Below are 17,722 nucleotides of genomic sequence, written 5' to 3'. Positions count from 1 at the left end.
CTGCCAGTGTACTCCAGGATCAGGACTGAAAAAGACTACTGTAGCTGAAGAAGCTGGATTGACCTTCAAGCCATAACAATCACAAGGAGCCCTGGGAGCCTTTGGCTCCAGAGTCCTCTGCCCCAGATTAGAGACTTTTAACGGGGAAGCCGGTCCTTTCTGAGTGTTTCTGTGAGGAAATATGGAGCTCAGGTACGGAACAATTCGGTTACTGTGGCGATTCCCTGAGCTCTGTGTTGCTAAGCAGGTAATGTTGAGGAGATGAGCCCTCCTGGCATAGGTTCAGATGTCTTTCTGCCCCAACCGTCTGTCTCTCTTTCTGTCTTTGTCTTTATTCTCCCGTCGGTGTCTCTCTCTGTCCCTGGAGTCTTGCTGGCAGTTCTTCAGCTGTCCCGGCCTCTCTTTCTGTCTCTTATCTTTCTCGCTCTATCCATTTATTATACAGCCTTTTAAACAATCACCATCAGGAAAATGTTCTGAGATAGTATTCCCAAAAGAAATCTTATATTGCCCAATAATAAGCCTGAAAATGTCAGTATATTAATTGTAGAGCATCATATTAATTTTACCATGTCATAGATAGCTTATTAGAGTTTTATGATGTGTTGAGATATTGAAGTTGAAATAGAGAGAATGGCATTACAATGGAGCTCAGATGTGCATGAAGGCGGCCGAGAGCTGCATAGTTGAAAACTCGCTCTGGGCTAAATAGCTCCTGAGTGTTATCTAATGTATACTTTATTATGATGCTTGTACGTACACTGCACGGTCGTGTGTTTTTCAGTTTGTTGCATTATTAAAGTATTAAAGGATTTGTCCAACCGAAAATTGAAATGCTATAATTTGCTCACCCTCATGTTGTTGCAAACCCAGAAGAGATTTGCCCATAGTGCTTTCCGTAATGGGGACTGGAGCTTTTGAGCTCCAAAAAAACCCAACAAAAAAAAGCACAATAAAAATGGTCTGTATGACTCATGCATTATATTCTCTAGTCTTCTGATGTGATGCAATAGCTTTGTGTGAGGAACACGCCAAAATTACGTTGTTTGTGGAAAATCTTGCCACAACTCTCAAATCTTCAAACACGTTCAGCTCGAATATGGTGTGTTAGAAACACATTGCACCAGGTTTGCCAAATGCCTTGTTTTTTCACATTGTGGATTGATGGAAGGCAATATTTGTTTTGTGAATAAATTACTCTTTAGTCTTTTTTGTGAATAAATGACTATTTTAGTCTGTTGTTTCTCACTCAAAGCTATCATGACTTCAGAAGACTTGGAATATAGTGCATGAGTCATGTGGACTAATTCAGTGGTACTTTTCTGTTTTGGAGACTGACAAAACATTCATACATATTCACTCCTGTTGAATGGAAATAAACAGCCGTTCTGCTAAACATCTCCTTTTGTGCTCCACAAAAGAAAAAAGTATGGCACGATATGTGTGAGTAAATTAAATTGAAGGGTCATTGAAATGAGGAAATTAAAGCAACTTAACTTGACAGCAGAGAAAGCCATACATTTGGGGGTGGGGGTGGGAGCTTGAGTCCCTGCCCTTTTAATCGTGAAAGGTGAAAGTGCCCTTTTCGATCGTAGCGCTGTGTCCCCGGAACGTTATTAGCCCCTGCCCCCGCGGAGGTCTGTGCACGCCACTGATGCCATTTTATAACCTAAATTTGGGATAATGTTTTTTCAAGTCAAGTCAAGTCAAGTCAACCTTATTTATATAGCGCTTTTTACAATGCAGATTGTTTCAAAGCAGCTTTACAGTGTTAAACAGGAAAATAATGCAACATAATTTTATTCAGCCGTATAGCCATTCTGGAGAAAACGGTGATGTCATCTTTCATTTCAATTATCACACAGTGACAGTGTGGGCTTTAGATCAGCAATTTAGTTTATATGGTTAATTTAGCCAAAATCCCATCAGGTGACCTAATGGAGAAAAATAAACATTGGGAGAAACCAGGCTCAGTCGGGGAGCCAGTTCTCCTCTGGCCAATTAACAAACAGCGTATGATTATTATTCTGACAACTTTACAGGTCAGAGGTCATAATACATTGGAATATTCGAAGGATCGGAGGCAACACGCCGGAGACGGGTTTATTGAGGATGATATGTTGATTAAATTATTATTAAAGTGCAATATTCGAAAGATCGGAGGCAACACGCTGGAGACGGGTTTATTGAGGATGATATGTTGATTAAATTATTATTAAAGTGCAATATTCGAAAGATCGGAGGCAACACGCTGGAGACGGGTTTATTGAGGATGACATATCGATTTCAGAATTAATAAATTGTAATATTCGAACAATCGGAGTCATCACGCCGGAGACGGGTTTATTGAGGATGCCGTGTCGATGAGGCAATTTCAGGGGAGTCTAATTGACACGGTCTCTACAGACACTTCAGGGTCCTGCATTGGTCATGTCTGGGCGCAGGTCCACCATCTGAACTGGATACGGCCCGGATCCGGCTGACTGCAGTAGACCTCAGGATAAAACAGAGAGACTATCATTAGCGTAGATGCCATTCTTCTGATGATGTCACGAGTACATCATGTGTTATGGGAAGTATTCCCGGTTCCGGCTGACCTAGTTAATGCAGCCTAACAATCATTTCATTGAAAAAGTGTTTTATGTGTATGCCACAGTAAAGAGATGTGTTTTTAGTCTAGATTTAAACTGACAGAGTGTGTCTGCTTCCAGTACAATGTTAGGAAGACTGTTCCAGAGTTTAGGTGCTAAATAGGAAAAGGATCGACCGCCTGCAATTGATTTGGATATTCTCGGTATTATCAACTGGCCAGAATTTTGAGACCACAGTAGACGTGATGGAGTATAATATGTTAAGAGCAGATGGTGTTTTGCTTTTTTAAAAGTGACAACGGAAGCATTTGAATTTGTTGGAGTTCCTTTCATCTCCCTGAAGTGCGTTCGATTACATTTCTCTCCATGCCATAACTGATAGGTTTCTATCCTGCAGTCTAGTGTCTGACAGCATCCCTCTGGATGATCTATCTATCTATCTATCTATCTATCTATCTATCTATCTATCTATCTATCTATCTATCTATCTATCTATCTATCTATCTATCTATCTATCTATCTATCTATCTATCTATCTATCTATCTATCTATCTATCTATCTATCTATCTATCTATCTATCTATCTATCTATCTATCTAGTAAACCCCTAGAATAAGTGGTTATTAAACTGAGGTGGAAAGGGGAAACCAGAGGACAGCAGCTGAACTGGAGGGACCAAGGACAAAGATGGAGCTGAAGGGAAGGCGGAGCCAGACGAAGCCGCAGGTGAAGGCAGGTCGAGCCGGAGAGACGATGGAGCCCGGAGAAGCCGTATGGCCGAAGGTGTCCGGTGGAGCCGAGGGAGGGAGGAGCCAGGGAGGCGCTGTAGTGTCGACGGGCCGAGGCAGAGCAGGGGGCACGGAGGCTGGAGGTGGAGACAGGGGAACCTCAGTGCCGGACAGAGCTGGTTGACTGAAGACACTAGGCTTGTCCACACAGCGTGTGGGTGGAGCAGAGGGGCAGAAGGGCAGCAGCGAAGGGAGCACTGAGGAATAGACCGACTGAGGAGGTGGGAGAGGGAGGCTGGGTGGGACTTCAGAGGCAGGAGACAATGGAGAAACAGGGGTCTTTGGGAAAACAGGAGTCACAGGGAAAATGTCACCAAAAAAGTCTATCAGGTCTACCTCAAACACATTCCTCAGATCTTCCATGTAGCTGCCAGCGACTTCCTGCAACTCATCCACTGCGGCAGTGTTGTGGGCGGGGCTTTCCTCCCAGCCCTCAAACTCCACAATAACTCCGCAATAATGTACGGTGTTGCCGGCTCATGCACCTGGTCAGACCTTGTTGGTGGCCCGGGCTCCGCGGCGATGACATACTCCGTCCTTGACCTCGGTACGGGCTCGTCACCCGCGGGTGGCCGGTCCCCACGGTCTGCGGGGGGCTCGTGCTACTTCTCCGTTGCATCACTCCCTGGTGGTGGTTGGCTGGTCTCTGGCAGTGGTGGAGTGGGACTGGTGGGGAGTTGTTGGATACCAGTACCCACTCCACGAATGCGGCGAAGTCTTCCGTTGGACCGCCCGCTGGAACGCATGCCTTTGACCGCTCGCTCAGGCTGGCGTGGTAGAATACACAGAGCGAGCAGTCCGGGAAACGGGTAAGGCAGCTGTAGGAAGACCCGGGTGTGTGCTTCCAGCGGGCGGTCTCCCTGCTCCAGGCAGAGAAGCTGAACCTCAGGAAGTGCCATGGGGAAGGCCATGGGGAAGACAAAAAGCAAAAAAGAAAACGCAGCAAAAAAAACAGTTTCGGTCAGTTCTTCTGTTACGGTTTACGTGCAGGCAATGAGCTCACAGAGACGAGGGTAGCCAGGAGAACAGGAAACAGGAACATTTCATATAAAACTCAGGATCACAACAGACATGTACACTGAGGGCAAACTGAGGGTTTACATACACCGAGCAAATGAGGATAACGAGGTACAGGCGATGGCCGAGACACAGGTGACTGTCATGACTAATTAACCAAACTGGAGAGAAACAGAATCTTAATCAAAACACACAAGACAGGGCATACATGTAACAGTATTAAACTGAATGAGAAGAGATGCAAATCAAAAGTTTGATTGTAATGCTGCGTTCACACCAAACGCGAATAGAGCGTCTGGCGCGAGTGATTCCAATGTTAAGTCAATGGAAAGGCGTGTTGACGCGCGTCTGGAGGTCCCAGGCGCAGAAGGCGCATTTCGCGCGGCGCGAAGGACGCAAATCCGCCTCATTCGCGCGTCCAATTCGCGCGAATGACGTGAATTGGACGCGAATTGAGCGTCTTGCGTGATACGTGCGTTACACACGAATGGTGCTTTTGCGCATTCACGCGTTTGAAGCGAATTCGCGTGTGACGCCCGAGTTGAAACATTTGAACTTTGCCGTCAATTTGCGCCACGTTAACCAATCAGGAGCCTGCTCGCTGCGGTCACGTGGTAAAGTGACGTGATGAGAAACCTTGCATAATTTAAAAATACTACTACTAGTGTGTCACAAAATGTAGTTTTAAGACTTTTTCAGGTGGGAATGTAGTTGTTTAAAGCTCAAATCTGTGTTTATTTATAAAGAGAGCGCCTATTTAAAAAAAATAATCTTGTGTTTTTGGAGTTGTGAGATCCAGGCGATCACCGGGCAATCACCGCTCATATCCCCGTGGGCAAATCTGGGTAGGGCAGCCTTTCCTCAGCCAGTCCTTCTGCCATTTGCCGCTGGCTCTGATGTCTCTGTAGTGCTGCATCTTGTGTGGATCTAACGGGCGATCTTTGGTGTCATGAATCTATAATTTGTTGTTTGCCAAATCGTTTTGACTGAGGGCAAAGAGAAGTTTCATAACTTTATATTTTAATGATATTTAAATATACATGCAGTGAAGATATGTAGGAGTTGCCTGGACCACATTTGTGTGGCTATTAATGCTTAATATATATTGTTAATGAAAATGAAAAGAGGCAGAGTGGTGTTTTATGACATATTTCTCCTGGAGTGCCTTGAACGCGCGTCAATTTCTCTTCCAGCGCTCGATTTCTACGCGCGTCCAATTCGCCGCGGACATGCGAATGCATTCAAAATGTTTGCGTGTGAAACTAGACACGGTAGACGCGATTTTAACGCTCTATTCGCGTTTGGTGTGAACGCAGCATAAGAGCTTTATGAAAGGCAACTACTGTGAATGAAACATTTATAAAGATGAAACACTTATTTTGTGTTGTGAAAAGGATACTTTGTGGTTTTGGGTATTATACTAACACAATTGAAAATATGCTGAAATGTTTGAAAAAAAATGCACTTTAGATGATATGTTGTGATATTAGTACCATGAGTTTTGAAAATGTACACCTTGCTTGTGAAAATAGTACCAAAGTGAGTAAAAAAAACTTTTTGTATTTTGAGAAGAAGGCCTAATGAGATGGTACACAATGACTTTTGGGTAAATAATATCTCTACGCTTCCTGTGTAAAAACTTCCTACGATTTGGAATATCATTTTAAGAAGGCCATTTTAAAAGTGTCCTTTGTGTGCGGTTACTGACCTCATTCGCTCTTCACTTTCACTGTGGTGTCTTTTTTAGGTTAAGACTGATGCATTGTCACTGCTTTGTCAGTAGATGGATATCTGCATTATGCCTCAAGATTTCTGGTGATCCATCCAAAACTCCTCATCTGCGGTTCTCTGGTTGTTCAAACCAACATCCGTTCACTGCTGTCATGCTCACACCACCCGGGATTGAATACTGAAGAGTTTGACGGCGGTGGAAATTAATTGGAGGCATTTGTTTACGTGCATGGTCACAATCGGAGTCCCCAAGCTTGCCGTCTGTCAGGCGGATGTGTCACTGCAGGCCTGGATCAGACAGGAGTCGAACAGGTTCCTCTCCAGAATCCCTTTGCGATGTCACTGAGTCTCAGCTGAGAGCGTTCAGAGCATTACATGCTAAAAGTTGTGAAAGTGCCAGAGGATTCTCATTAAGGTTATTGTCTCTCCGGTCCCCAACCAAAGAAGGCTGTCATCTTGTTGTATTATTCCCTCAAAAACAGAATTATTCAAACTCGCAAGGCGCTTTCTAAAAATACATTGCAGTAAACACAGCAGAGTTCTTAGAAAGGGACAGAAATACGAAAGAATGAGAGCGATTCGGGCGTTTAGAGGCCAAAGTGTTGTCGTGTTTTTGGTTGATTAGAAGCCCAAAGACTGGAAAGAATATGGTGCACCAAAGATATAACAGCAGGGACATCCCTATAGTCTGAAGCTTTAGAGAAGTTTAGTCTTTCAAAGTCATTGAAGGTGAAGAATGTAATTTTTGTGATGTTAAAATACTCTGACAGAGAGGCTAGTGTGTTGCTCCGCAAGTATAACAAGCTGTTGTTTCAAGTCCCATGACATCCATCCATCCATCCATCCATCATCCATCCATCTATTTTCTCTATTGTCCAACCAATGGAAGATGTAGAGTTTTTTTGTTGTTGTTGTTTTAAACAATTCTGACCAGTTTGACCAGTTTTTATTTTATGTTCATTTATTTATTGTTGTATTGTTTTATTTATTTATCATTTTATTTATTTCATGTATTTCTTGATTGTTTTGGTATTGTCGAACCAATTGAAAATGTAGAGTGTTTTTGGAACATTTCTAACCAGTTCGATCAGTTTTTATTAATTATTTATATATTTATTTATTGTTGTATTGTTTTGTTTATTTATTTATTGTGTCATCTATTTATTAGTATTGTCCAAACATTGGGAGATTTTATATACTTATTTATTGTTGTAATATTTCATTTGGTTTATGTATTTATTGTTTTGTTTTTCAAATCAGTATTGTCCAACAAATAGAAGATGTGGAGTGTTTTGGGGAGCAATTTTGACCAGTTTGACCAGTTTTGATTATTTGTTTTATATATATATATATATATATATATATATATATATATATATATATATATATATATATATATATATATATATATATATATATATATATATATATATATATATATATATATATATATATATATATATATATATATATAGATTGATTGATTGTTTTATGTATTTATCATTTTGTTTATTTATTTGTCATTCTTTAATTAATTGTTATATTTATTTATCTGTATTTCCGAACCAATGGAAGATGTGTTTTTTGCGAACAATTTAGACCAGTTTGAAAAATTTCCCAAGTTTATTTATTTATTTGTTTGTTTTTTTTAAATCAGTTGTTGGCTGTTTTACTCCCTAAATAATGCTAAACAATACAGTTTTTGTATGTCTACGATTGTCAAAACCCTTTGCGTCCTCTGCAAACGTTTTATTTTTCATTTAATGTTGGAATTGAGTTCTGCCACATTCCTGTTATGCCATACAACTGCATCTTGGCGAAAAATTTCCAGTTGTATTTCAGCATGAATTTAAGTTTGAAAATCTAACTTCAAGTAGTTCTACGTTGAATTGGCCTCTGTATTAGTTTATTGTAATCATTTGCATTGCATTGTTATTGTTTGTATTCTTCTCAGGTGTGACTACTGTACTCACTATGACCACTTTGAGTATCAGCGCACGTAACTCCCTGCCAAAAGTCGCCTACGCCACAGCCATGGATTGGTTCATCGCTGTGTGTTATGCCTTTGTCTTCTCCGCCTTGATTGAGTTTGCTACCGTCAACTACTTCACCAAGCGTGGCTGGGCCTGGGATGGCAAGAGCGTGGTCAATGACAAGGTAATGATCATTAATCATCTATCAGCATGCTTTGTGTTGTTCGGGTGGGGCGGCGTATGGATCGGATTGATTGACTTGTTGACAGTATGTTACATTTTTGAGTAATGTGATGTCTCAGGTGACAAATTAAGTGACTGACAGAAAATGCAGTCCTGGAAATAAGAGCACATCAGACTGATGTGGATTTGGCTTGTTCCATAGAAGAAGAAAAAAACAAGCATATGAGATGTCCTGAATATTGCAATTCTTTCTCAGCTTGATTAACCCTAAAACCTACTGTATGATTCTAAATGATCAACATGATCAAGGCTGAATAACCTCTTGCACACAATCTCCATGCCTTCCTCTTGTCTAATTGATATTTAATATTGTTTTAGCAAGTAAAGATATAATATTTCTAATAACGTCCCCCTTTAGCTTGTGGTTCACGTGTCTTTTACTGTGAAATCTTTACTGTTTTTTACTGAGGTAAACGTAAGAGTAACTTTTATATTTTTTGTAATATTTCTAGATGAACCCTTACTAAAGCGACTTAGGTTTACTTGATTTTGTTTTAGTTTTTTTGAAAATCACGTGAAAATGTAAATATAAAATATGAAACATCAGGCTTTTGAGGAATGTTCATCTCTCAATCATCATTTTATTGCATTGCATTATAAGTTTTGCTGCCCACAATAAAAACTACTGACATTTGATCATAAAACTAAGCACTGTTATCTTACTAAGACATATTAATGAGAACTATAGAGTGACAACTGATATTTATATGCATTTTTATGTATGTAGTTTGGTATACTGTTACAAATAACTCATTGATTTACATAACAAGCTATCAGAATTTCATTTTATTTTTGGCCATATACTGTACATTTCAGCAACTGCACCAAATTGCATATTTCTGTTCAGTTTTGGCATCTGAATAAAATTTAGATGTTTTCCCCTTCAAAAATGAGCTGCATATTCTCAATAAAAAAACATAAAAGCCTGATGTATCAAATGTCAAGATACCAAAGTTTTTGATCAAAAGTCTGAAATCTTGATATGATCTCAAACATTTTTTGGTCAAATCCATCTTAAATGATCAATTGTCAGACAAAGATGATACCAATAAATGCTTATGTAAATCACCCATTATCTTCTACAATATGTTTCTCCATCTGTTTAGTGCAACTTAGAAAAAGCGATCGGTGTCTCATTACGGTTTACTTTTGTAAAATATATAGTCGTTTATTTCATATTCTGAACAACAGATGTAAAATCTCACTTCAGTGTGTCTTTATCTGTAAAGTAATTTGCTCTCCACCATTCCACTGATGTCCTGACTGTAAAGCCATGCTGATAGAATCAACCGCAGTCTATGATACATGCAGCTCTCTGTATGAGATAACCACGGAGTAGTCCATTATGATTTTATCATGGCGCACTGCATATTTCATTCATGTTTATTTAAGCTGAGGAAAACTGCAGAAGGTCAGATTACAGAGAGAGTTCATCTAGATCAGTTAGCACCTATGTACGGCACGGGACCCAGCTTTATGATGGTAGCCCGTGAAATGAACAGTGGCACACTCCTTCCCTCCATAGTTTCTCCTTGGGCAAGAAAAAACAACCCTCAAGCCTTCCTTGCTAGGGTTACAGTTATATTTATTTACTATTAAATAAATTCCCTTGGTAGAACCCCTTTTCATCCCTCCGTAGGGACCTGGGGTAATAGGCCCGGAAGTGGTTGGAAATAGACAAGCTCTAAACGTTTTTGACCCCATTTACACCTGTATTTAGCGTCATCCACTTATTATCCGTTCGACAAAATGCATCTTAATACCAGGTGTAAACACGGCCATTGATCCTTGATATCCCAATACTGTTATAAGAAACAAATAAAGGGACGACTCGTTTGCTGTGCTGTGACCCTTGTGATGGAGGAAGAGATCCTGATCCCTGAGGCTTTGCAGAGGCTTACATTATTTCAACATGGTAATTTGGCTCCTACTTCACCTAGACGGGAGGTTGAAATGGCTCAATCCAGTTGATTGGCTGGTCAAAACATGCCCTGGGAAAACTCTGAGATCATTTTCAGACCCCATGAGGCATTGGCTGAGGGTCAATCAAGTGATTTAAGCAACTTGTTGCTTATTTTAATGTGCATCCCTCTCTTTTCGACTCCAAGATGGGTGGGGGAGTAGAGATGATGAAACTGAAAACTCAAGACATGGCTACAAAACACGTTTCTTGGATCTGGAGACTGACAGTACTTCAAGAATGTGTCCTTGTGCTGAGTAATGAAAATGCTGAAAATGTATCATCATACAAAAGGGTCCCAGCAAGCAATAGCCATCATTTCACCCGATATAGTCTGGCTATGAGTAACCCACTTCTAGCCAAAATAACCTTGAATTTGGTTACACGTTGTTTTTGCCGAAATAACTTGCGAGATGTGTGATATTCCATCACGTAAGAAAAGTCAACAGTGATTACAAGGTGTTTGGTTTAATTTCTTTGAAATTGATTACTATAGTCTATTCTTGGGCTGTGGTAAGACATTTATTACATTTTCACTGACAGGCCAACTTTTTCCTTGTTTTAACCTAGACGTCAGGGCTGTGTTTGGACGGCCATTAGGAATCTTTTAAATGCAAAATTGCTTGCTAAGGTATTGCAGGAACAGTAAAAGAAAAAAAAAAAAATTAACTGGACAAATTCTTGGGGAATGTTGTAAAAAGGCCGATACTTAAAACCTGTTACATGGTGGATTACAAATAAAGACATCTCCTCATCCAACTTTGATAAAGGAGAAATCCTTCGAGAGTTGGATGATGTGGATGAAGAAGAAATAAAGCATGAGCTCAAGACTCAAGGAATAATGTACGTAATAAGAACAATAATCAAAAGAGAATAACGAATGATTAAAATGAATACGTACATAATCACTTTTAATACGCTGATGTTCCCAGAAAGAATTCGAATTGGGTATCTAAATGTTCCAGTTGACCTATGTATACCCAATCCTCTGCTGTGTTTCAATTGTCAAAAATACAGACACAGGTCTAATGGCTGCAACAACCAACACATCTGTTTTAATTGTGGTGAGGAAGGCCTTGACAAGGAGAGTTGTGAAAAAACATCTAAATGTTGTAAATGCACAGGTGATCATTCAGCTGCATCAAAACAGAAAAGGAAATGCTGGTCAGAAGGTCAGATGTACAAAGAGGATCCGTTACCCTAAAGAAAAAAATCTGGTGGCTGCTGCACCTGTTTAAATGTTTGCTTCTGCTGTCAAAAAATAAAATAAAATCTAAACTGAGAACAATAGATTGCCAGACAGATATCACCTAGATGCATAAAGATAAACCTCAAACTGTTAACTATAGTAATCTTCTCTCAAGGACGAAGAAGACAGGAATTTAGAGTGAAACTCTTACAAATGTCATTCATCTCAGTCAGAGTTAAAAAACTGAGAACCAAAAGGCAAATAACAGAAAGGAGAGCTCTTTACAATCAAAAGATGAAACTTCTAATACGAGACAAATTAAAGATATGGAAATGAAAGAGAGTGAACACCATAGTAGAAGCCTGTCTCCTAAAGACAGAATTAGGACAACTGTTCCTATTCTTTCTAATATGGAAAATGTTATTATCCAATGGAACTGCCGTGGTGTCAGGACTAATTTTACAGAGACATTCAACTGCAGTTATTAATCCTCTTTTTGTATGTCTTCAGGAGATACAATTATTATCAGATTGTGCTTTCTCTTTTTTAAATTTTACAATTTGAAATTAATAATACATGGGATTCTGATGGTACAGCCATTTTAATAAGAAATTATTTGATTCATAGTCATATCAATATTATCGGCAATCTACAGGTGACAGCAGTACAACTGACTCTGCAGAAAAGCATTTCAGTCTGTTCTATTTAAATTCCTCCTGGTTTAAATTTGGCACACATAGACCTAGATAACCTTGTCACTCAGCTCCCATCTCCCTTTATTCTAAAGGAAGATTTTAATTGCCATAACTTTCTATGGGGCAGTATTCATTGCAGTACACAAGGAAAGAAGATTGAAGATTTTATAGATAGCCATACTGTATGTCTTTTTATATTATGGTTTGAATACTTACAAACGGTACATGGAATATACTCCGCAATCAACTTAACAATATGTCACCATGCATGAACTTTTTTAGACCTATCATGGAAAATATACACTATATTGCCAAAAGTATTGGGACACCCTTCCAAATCATTGAATGTAGGTGTTCCAATCCCTTCCATGGCCACAGGTGTATGGGTCGCTCTCAGGAGCTCAGTGAATTCAAGCGTGGTACCGTGATAGTGTCACCATTCTGTGTAGTTCTTGGATTTTCAGTTTGTTTTCATTTGTCACGTTTCTTTGTTCTGACTCCATTATTTGTTCAAATGTGTCAGCTGTGTGTGTTATCTATCATCCTCGTTATTGTTGCTATTCAAGTCAAAATCACAGAGTGGGGTCAGCGCATGCTGAGGCACACAGTGCACAATCGTCAACTTTCTGCAGATTCAATAACTACACTCTAAAAAATGCTGGGTTAAAAATAACCCAAGTTGGGTTGAAAATGGACTAACCCAGCAATTGGGTTGTTTTAACCCAGCGATTGGGTTGTTTTAACACAGCGATTGGGTTGTTTTAAGCAAACATTTAACCCAACCACTGGGTTAAAACAACCCAAATGCTGGGTTAAAACAACCCAATTGCTGGGTTAGTCCATTTTTAACCCAACTTGGGTTATTTTTAACCCAGCATTTCTTAGAGTGTACAGACCTCCAAACTTTGTAATAGCTGCAAAGGGTGGGCTAACTCCATTTTAAACCCTACAGATTAAGAATGGGATGTCATTAAAGTACATGTGCATGTAAAGGCAGGCGTCCCAAAACTATTTGCAATATAGTGTATCATGACCTTTGTGGAAGTGACCAATTTCCCAATCATTTTAACTATTAAAGGAAGAGAGAAAGAAACAAAAGTACAAAGATGGCAATTTAAAAGAAGCAAACTGGTATCAGTTTTAAACGGTTTAGCTTTGTGCTAAATCCAGCGTATTTACGTCAAATTATACTGTGCGTTCATCAATATGCATTGTCCCATCCAAATAATAATGAAAATGAAAATGAAACTCTCTAATATGAGAGATTTGCACACTTTCCGGAAGACAGCCCAGATGCTATGCAGAATTTCACAGAAACGCTTAGGGTTAAAACAGTGGTCCTTAAATACAACACATCAAACAGCATGAATCATTCTTGACTTCAAAACAAGAACTTTCGAAAATAATTAATCAATTGAGAACTGTCTTCCTGCTTTCCGAACTTTTCATGCTCAACGAGGGAAGGAAAATTAAAGGGATGGTTCACCCAAAAAGGGAAATTCTGTGATCATTTATTCACCCTCAAGTTTTTCCAAACCTGTATGAATTTCTTTCTTCTGCTGAACACATTTTAAAGAACATGGGTAACCAAACAGTTGATGCACCCCATTGACTTCCATAGTATATTTGTTCCTACTATGGAAGTCAATGGGGTGCATCAACTGTTTGGTTACCCATGTTCTTCAAAATAGACATTGTTCAAAATATCTTACTTTGTGTCCAGCAGAAGAAAAATAATCATACAGGTTTGGAACAACTTGAAGGTGAGTAAATGATGACAGAATTTTCATTTTTGGGTGAACTATCCTTTTAACTTTAGCTCTAGTAATATAGAGATATACAACCAGATGGAAGAGCTACAGTGAGCCATTAAAACATCCCACGGCACAGCTGTTGGACCAGATCAAATTCACAACCATTTTTTAAAAGAGTCTACCTCACCTTTTTCTGAAAATGCTTCTTAGAAACTGTATCTGGATATCGAGAAAAAATGAATTCCCTTGGTATGAATCAGAAATAATACTATACCAAAGCCAGGAAAAGACCATAATGACCCCATTAATAATCGCTCTATAGCTTTAACCAGTTGCCTCTGCAAAACAATGGAGAGGATGGTTAATGATCGCCTAGTCTGGATAATAGACTCTGCACATCACATAAATAATGCCCAATGTGGATTCAGGAAAGGTCATGCACTACAGACCACACTTTGTCTTTCGAAAAAGTTATATTCATGATCCTTTTTTATTAGGAAAGAATGTGTCGTAGCTGTCTTTTTTTATATTTGGAGAAATCCTGTGACATGACATGTAAACTTGGGATTTTAAAGGATTTGTACCAAACGAAATTTGGAGGTGGTTTGCCTATCTTCCTTGAAAGATTTCTATCGAACAGTCTCTTTAGAGTCAAGGCAGGATACATCCTGTTTGGCCTGCATAAACAGGACCTCAAGGAATTATTGTATCTGTAACTCTCATTGGTCATAAGTAATTGGTTTCTGATGTTCACTGTAGTTTATACTGTATACTGTATGATATCTGCATTTGCTACAGAAGTATGGTTAAAGAATTGTCAGAGCGAACTGAAGCTCGATAAGCAAAATACAATCTGAATCAATGCAGAACAGTTTCAAGTTCTCAAACAAAACCTTCTTTATGCATTTCTTTTTTCATTGCATAATGAACCAGAGTTGTTTATGGATTAAAGTCCCCATTAAAGTTGTAAAAGAGACCTTCTTAGTATCACCTTTGACAGCAAACTTTTATTCCACACATTAAATTACTTAAAAAGAATTGTTTTAAAGCCATGAAAGTTTTATAGGTTTTATACACAGACAGTTCAACTCTTATTATTTTGTACAGAACACTTTTTAGTTAACTTTACTTAGTCTTAACTTAATTGTAAAAATCTAGTAATCTGTACTATTCACTTGCTATTCCTTGTTTACTCAGAAAACCCAAATTAAGATTATCTGATTGGTTTGAGTGCCATTTTGTCAAGCAAAGAAAAACATCACCATTATGGTGATCAGTGTTCACATTGGTTGGGCACTTGGAACATTCATATTATTATAACTCTCTTCCTGTTGATGCAGTGATGCAACAATAAATCACAGTTATTTGGTTTCAAAGGAAGATAAGTAATACATAGGTTGCTTTTAAAAGTTGACTTAGCTTCTGGCTGAATAATTAACTATAGTTAATGATTTACTCCGAAATTAAGGTCACCTTTTAAAATTTACCTGTGTAATATTTCCCTCTATGTCATATAATGATCGTTTACAATTGTATTGCTAACACTTACGTCATAAACACCTGTGAAACTTTCAGTTGGGTTGATATAATCCCTCTATATTTGTGACAACATCTTGCAGTTGATCATGCTTGAGTCACACATAGACTTCAACATTCAGCATGCAAAACACAACAATGGTAGCAACAATGGTGGCGAGAGTAAATCGAGTGGTAGAGTAAATCTAAAGTAAAAGATCAAGTACTCTCTACAGTTAATTTTAGTAACTAGAACTCTTGTGTAAGTGAACTATACTAACTAAGCATTTGTTAGCACAACATACTCACTTTACTTGTTGTTGTTGTTTTTTTAAGTCTAACTAATTCGATTTTATGACTTTTGGATACTCTACACCACCAAAGAATTTGATTGGCTTTACAAGCCTACAGAACACCCCCAATCCGAAGTCTATATGTGGAAGCCAATGAACCTTCCTTGGATATAAGATGATTAAAGTTGCCTTTATGCAATCAAACTTAAAACAAATAAGGAAAATCCAGCCTATTCAGCAGTTTTTTCCCCATGTCATCATTCAATAATATATTACATTATATTCAATAACACTCTGTATTATCATTCAACAATATATCAATAATATAGGTCTTATGGGTCTTGATGCAATCTTAAATATCTTATTTAGCTTTATTTTTGAAGAACTAAACCTGGCTCTCGCCATGAATATAGCCATAAAAGCTGGCATGGCAAGATAAAGTCTAGATGTGGTTCATGGTGCAGATATAGTTTGAAATGTAATTTATGTTCGTAGTACAAACAGTTGTACAAAGTTATGCTCCAAAGTTTAATACTTGAGCTAAGAGATTTTTAAAAACTAATTTATGAACCATTAATGATGGAAAGACGATCCAAGATTTATATACTAGAATATACAGTTAGAGACATTTATTTGCAGACAAGACTTATGACAGCACAGTCAGTGAAAATTAAGCCCAAGCAAAACTGCATTATATGCTATTTTCCAGTCAAATGATTTTAATGACTATTGAGATTTTAGTACTCTGCAAAGAATTATTGTAATCCAGTGAGGTCAACCCTGAAATTTACCATCACCCCGTTTCTCTGACAAACTGTCATCACATCCACACAATCAAATCTGGAGTCTTATTCTCATTATCTGAGATTGATTAATATCGGTTTCATAAGGGCCTCTATCTTCCCTAGATTCTGCAGCACAAGATCATTGCTTATTCATGAGCCTTCAAATCTTCTCCACAAATCACATTCTTCCCACTAAAGGTCAGTCAGCCAATCAGAAATGACAGCCTGTAGAATTGGTATGTTTATGCAGATACTGGCGCTGTCTTCCTCTGTCACAGTCACACAAAGTAGACCTACATTTCTTGGTTTAAAGTTTTTTGGTGTCTAATGCACCAGAAATAGATCTAATCAATAGATATGGTGCAACTACAGTGAATCTTACGTAACCTGTCAAAATAATGAAGTCACTCCGAAAAGCAAAAGAACAAAAAGCAAAAATGTTTCATTAAAAAGGTGAAGCCTTATTCGCATTCCCATAATGCAAATCAATCTCGCTCTCATTACTGTATGGTATAATTGTGATTAAAATATTGCAATGTAACAATACAGTATATTTGGAGTGAACTGACTTCTTGTATTTTCTTCACAGATTTTGTGAGATTCATTTCCTAGTGACACATAACACATTGAACGCATTGTGTCTCATTTGTTTATTCAGAATCTGCCTCATGCATTTTCTAAAACAACATAAATTATTTAAGCATGAAATAGGCTCTGTGGGGTTTTAAATTGTCATTTCATTTGTTTGACTGAGGGCTGTTTGACAGTATGTGCTCACGTTGTCAGTGTTCATTTTAACATGCACAGCTAAACACGACATGTAGTCATGTTGACTTTAGATGCTATAAAACCTCGTATTACACTCTGACCTGACGCTCAGAGCCTTTGGGAGATCTTCTCTGGTCTGATTCAAGACATCCAAGTGACTTCTAAGGAGTAGCAAGCAGTCAAACTAATTTCCAGTGATCGTACATTGTTTTAGTCCTGGTTTGCCCTTCATCTGAATTTCAGTGGTGTTTGAGCTGACAGTGTAGCAAACGGCCTCTTTTAGTAACCATCCTGCATTTAGACTGATGCATTACTAGTTCCTGTCACTCTCTTTAATTACCGCAGCACTGCTTCCCGGGGCGCATTCATCAGCACGTCAGGGAGAGGTGCAGCTCTCGGGATGAGGGGGAGGTGGAGGTC

At 38.6% G+C, this 17,722-nt stretch overlaps 1 protein-coding gene across 1 annotated transcript in view; it reads left to right on the top strand.

Moving 5' to 3' along the window:
* The window catches only part of gabra2b (gamma-aminobutyric acid type A receptor subunit alpha2b), a gene marked incomplete at its 3' end in the record, with an annotated part of 120,896 nt that overhangs the window by 84,889 nt on the left and 18,285 nt on the right, over positions 1 to 17,722 (top strand). Inside the window, exon 9 of the mRNA XM_079838528.1 lies at positions 8,082 to 8,284. Coding sequence (XP_079694654.1) covers positions 8,082 to 8,284 — 203 coding nt within the window. The remainder of the gene's footprint in view (positions 1 to 8,081; positions 8,285 to 17,722) is intronic.

The sequence above is a fragment of the Gobio gobio genome (assembly GCF_949357685.1).
Source record: "Gobio gobio genome assembly, chromosome: 16".
Taxonomy (NCBI): Eukaryota; Metazoa; Chordata; class Actinopteri; order Cypriniformes; family Gobionidae; genus Gobio; species Gobio gobio.
The sequence above is the reverse complement of the archived record's forward strand: the minus strand, read 5'-3'. Positions and strand labels throughout refer to the sequence as shown.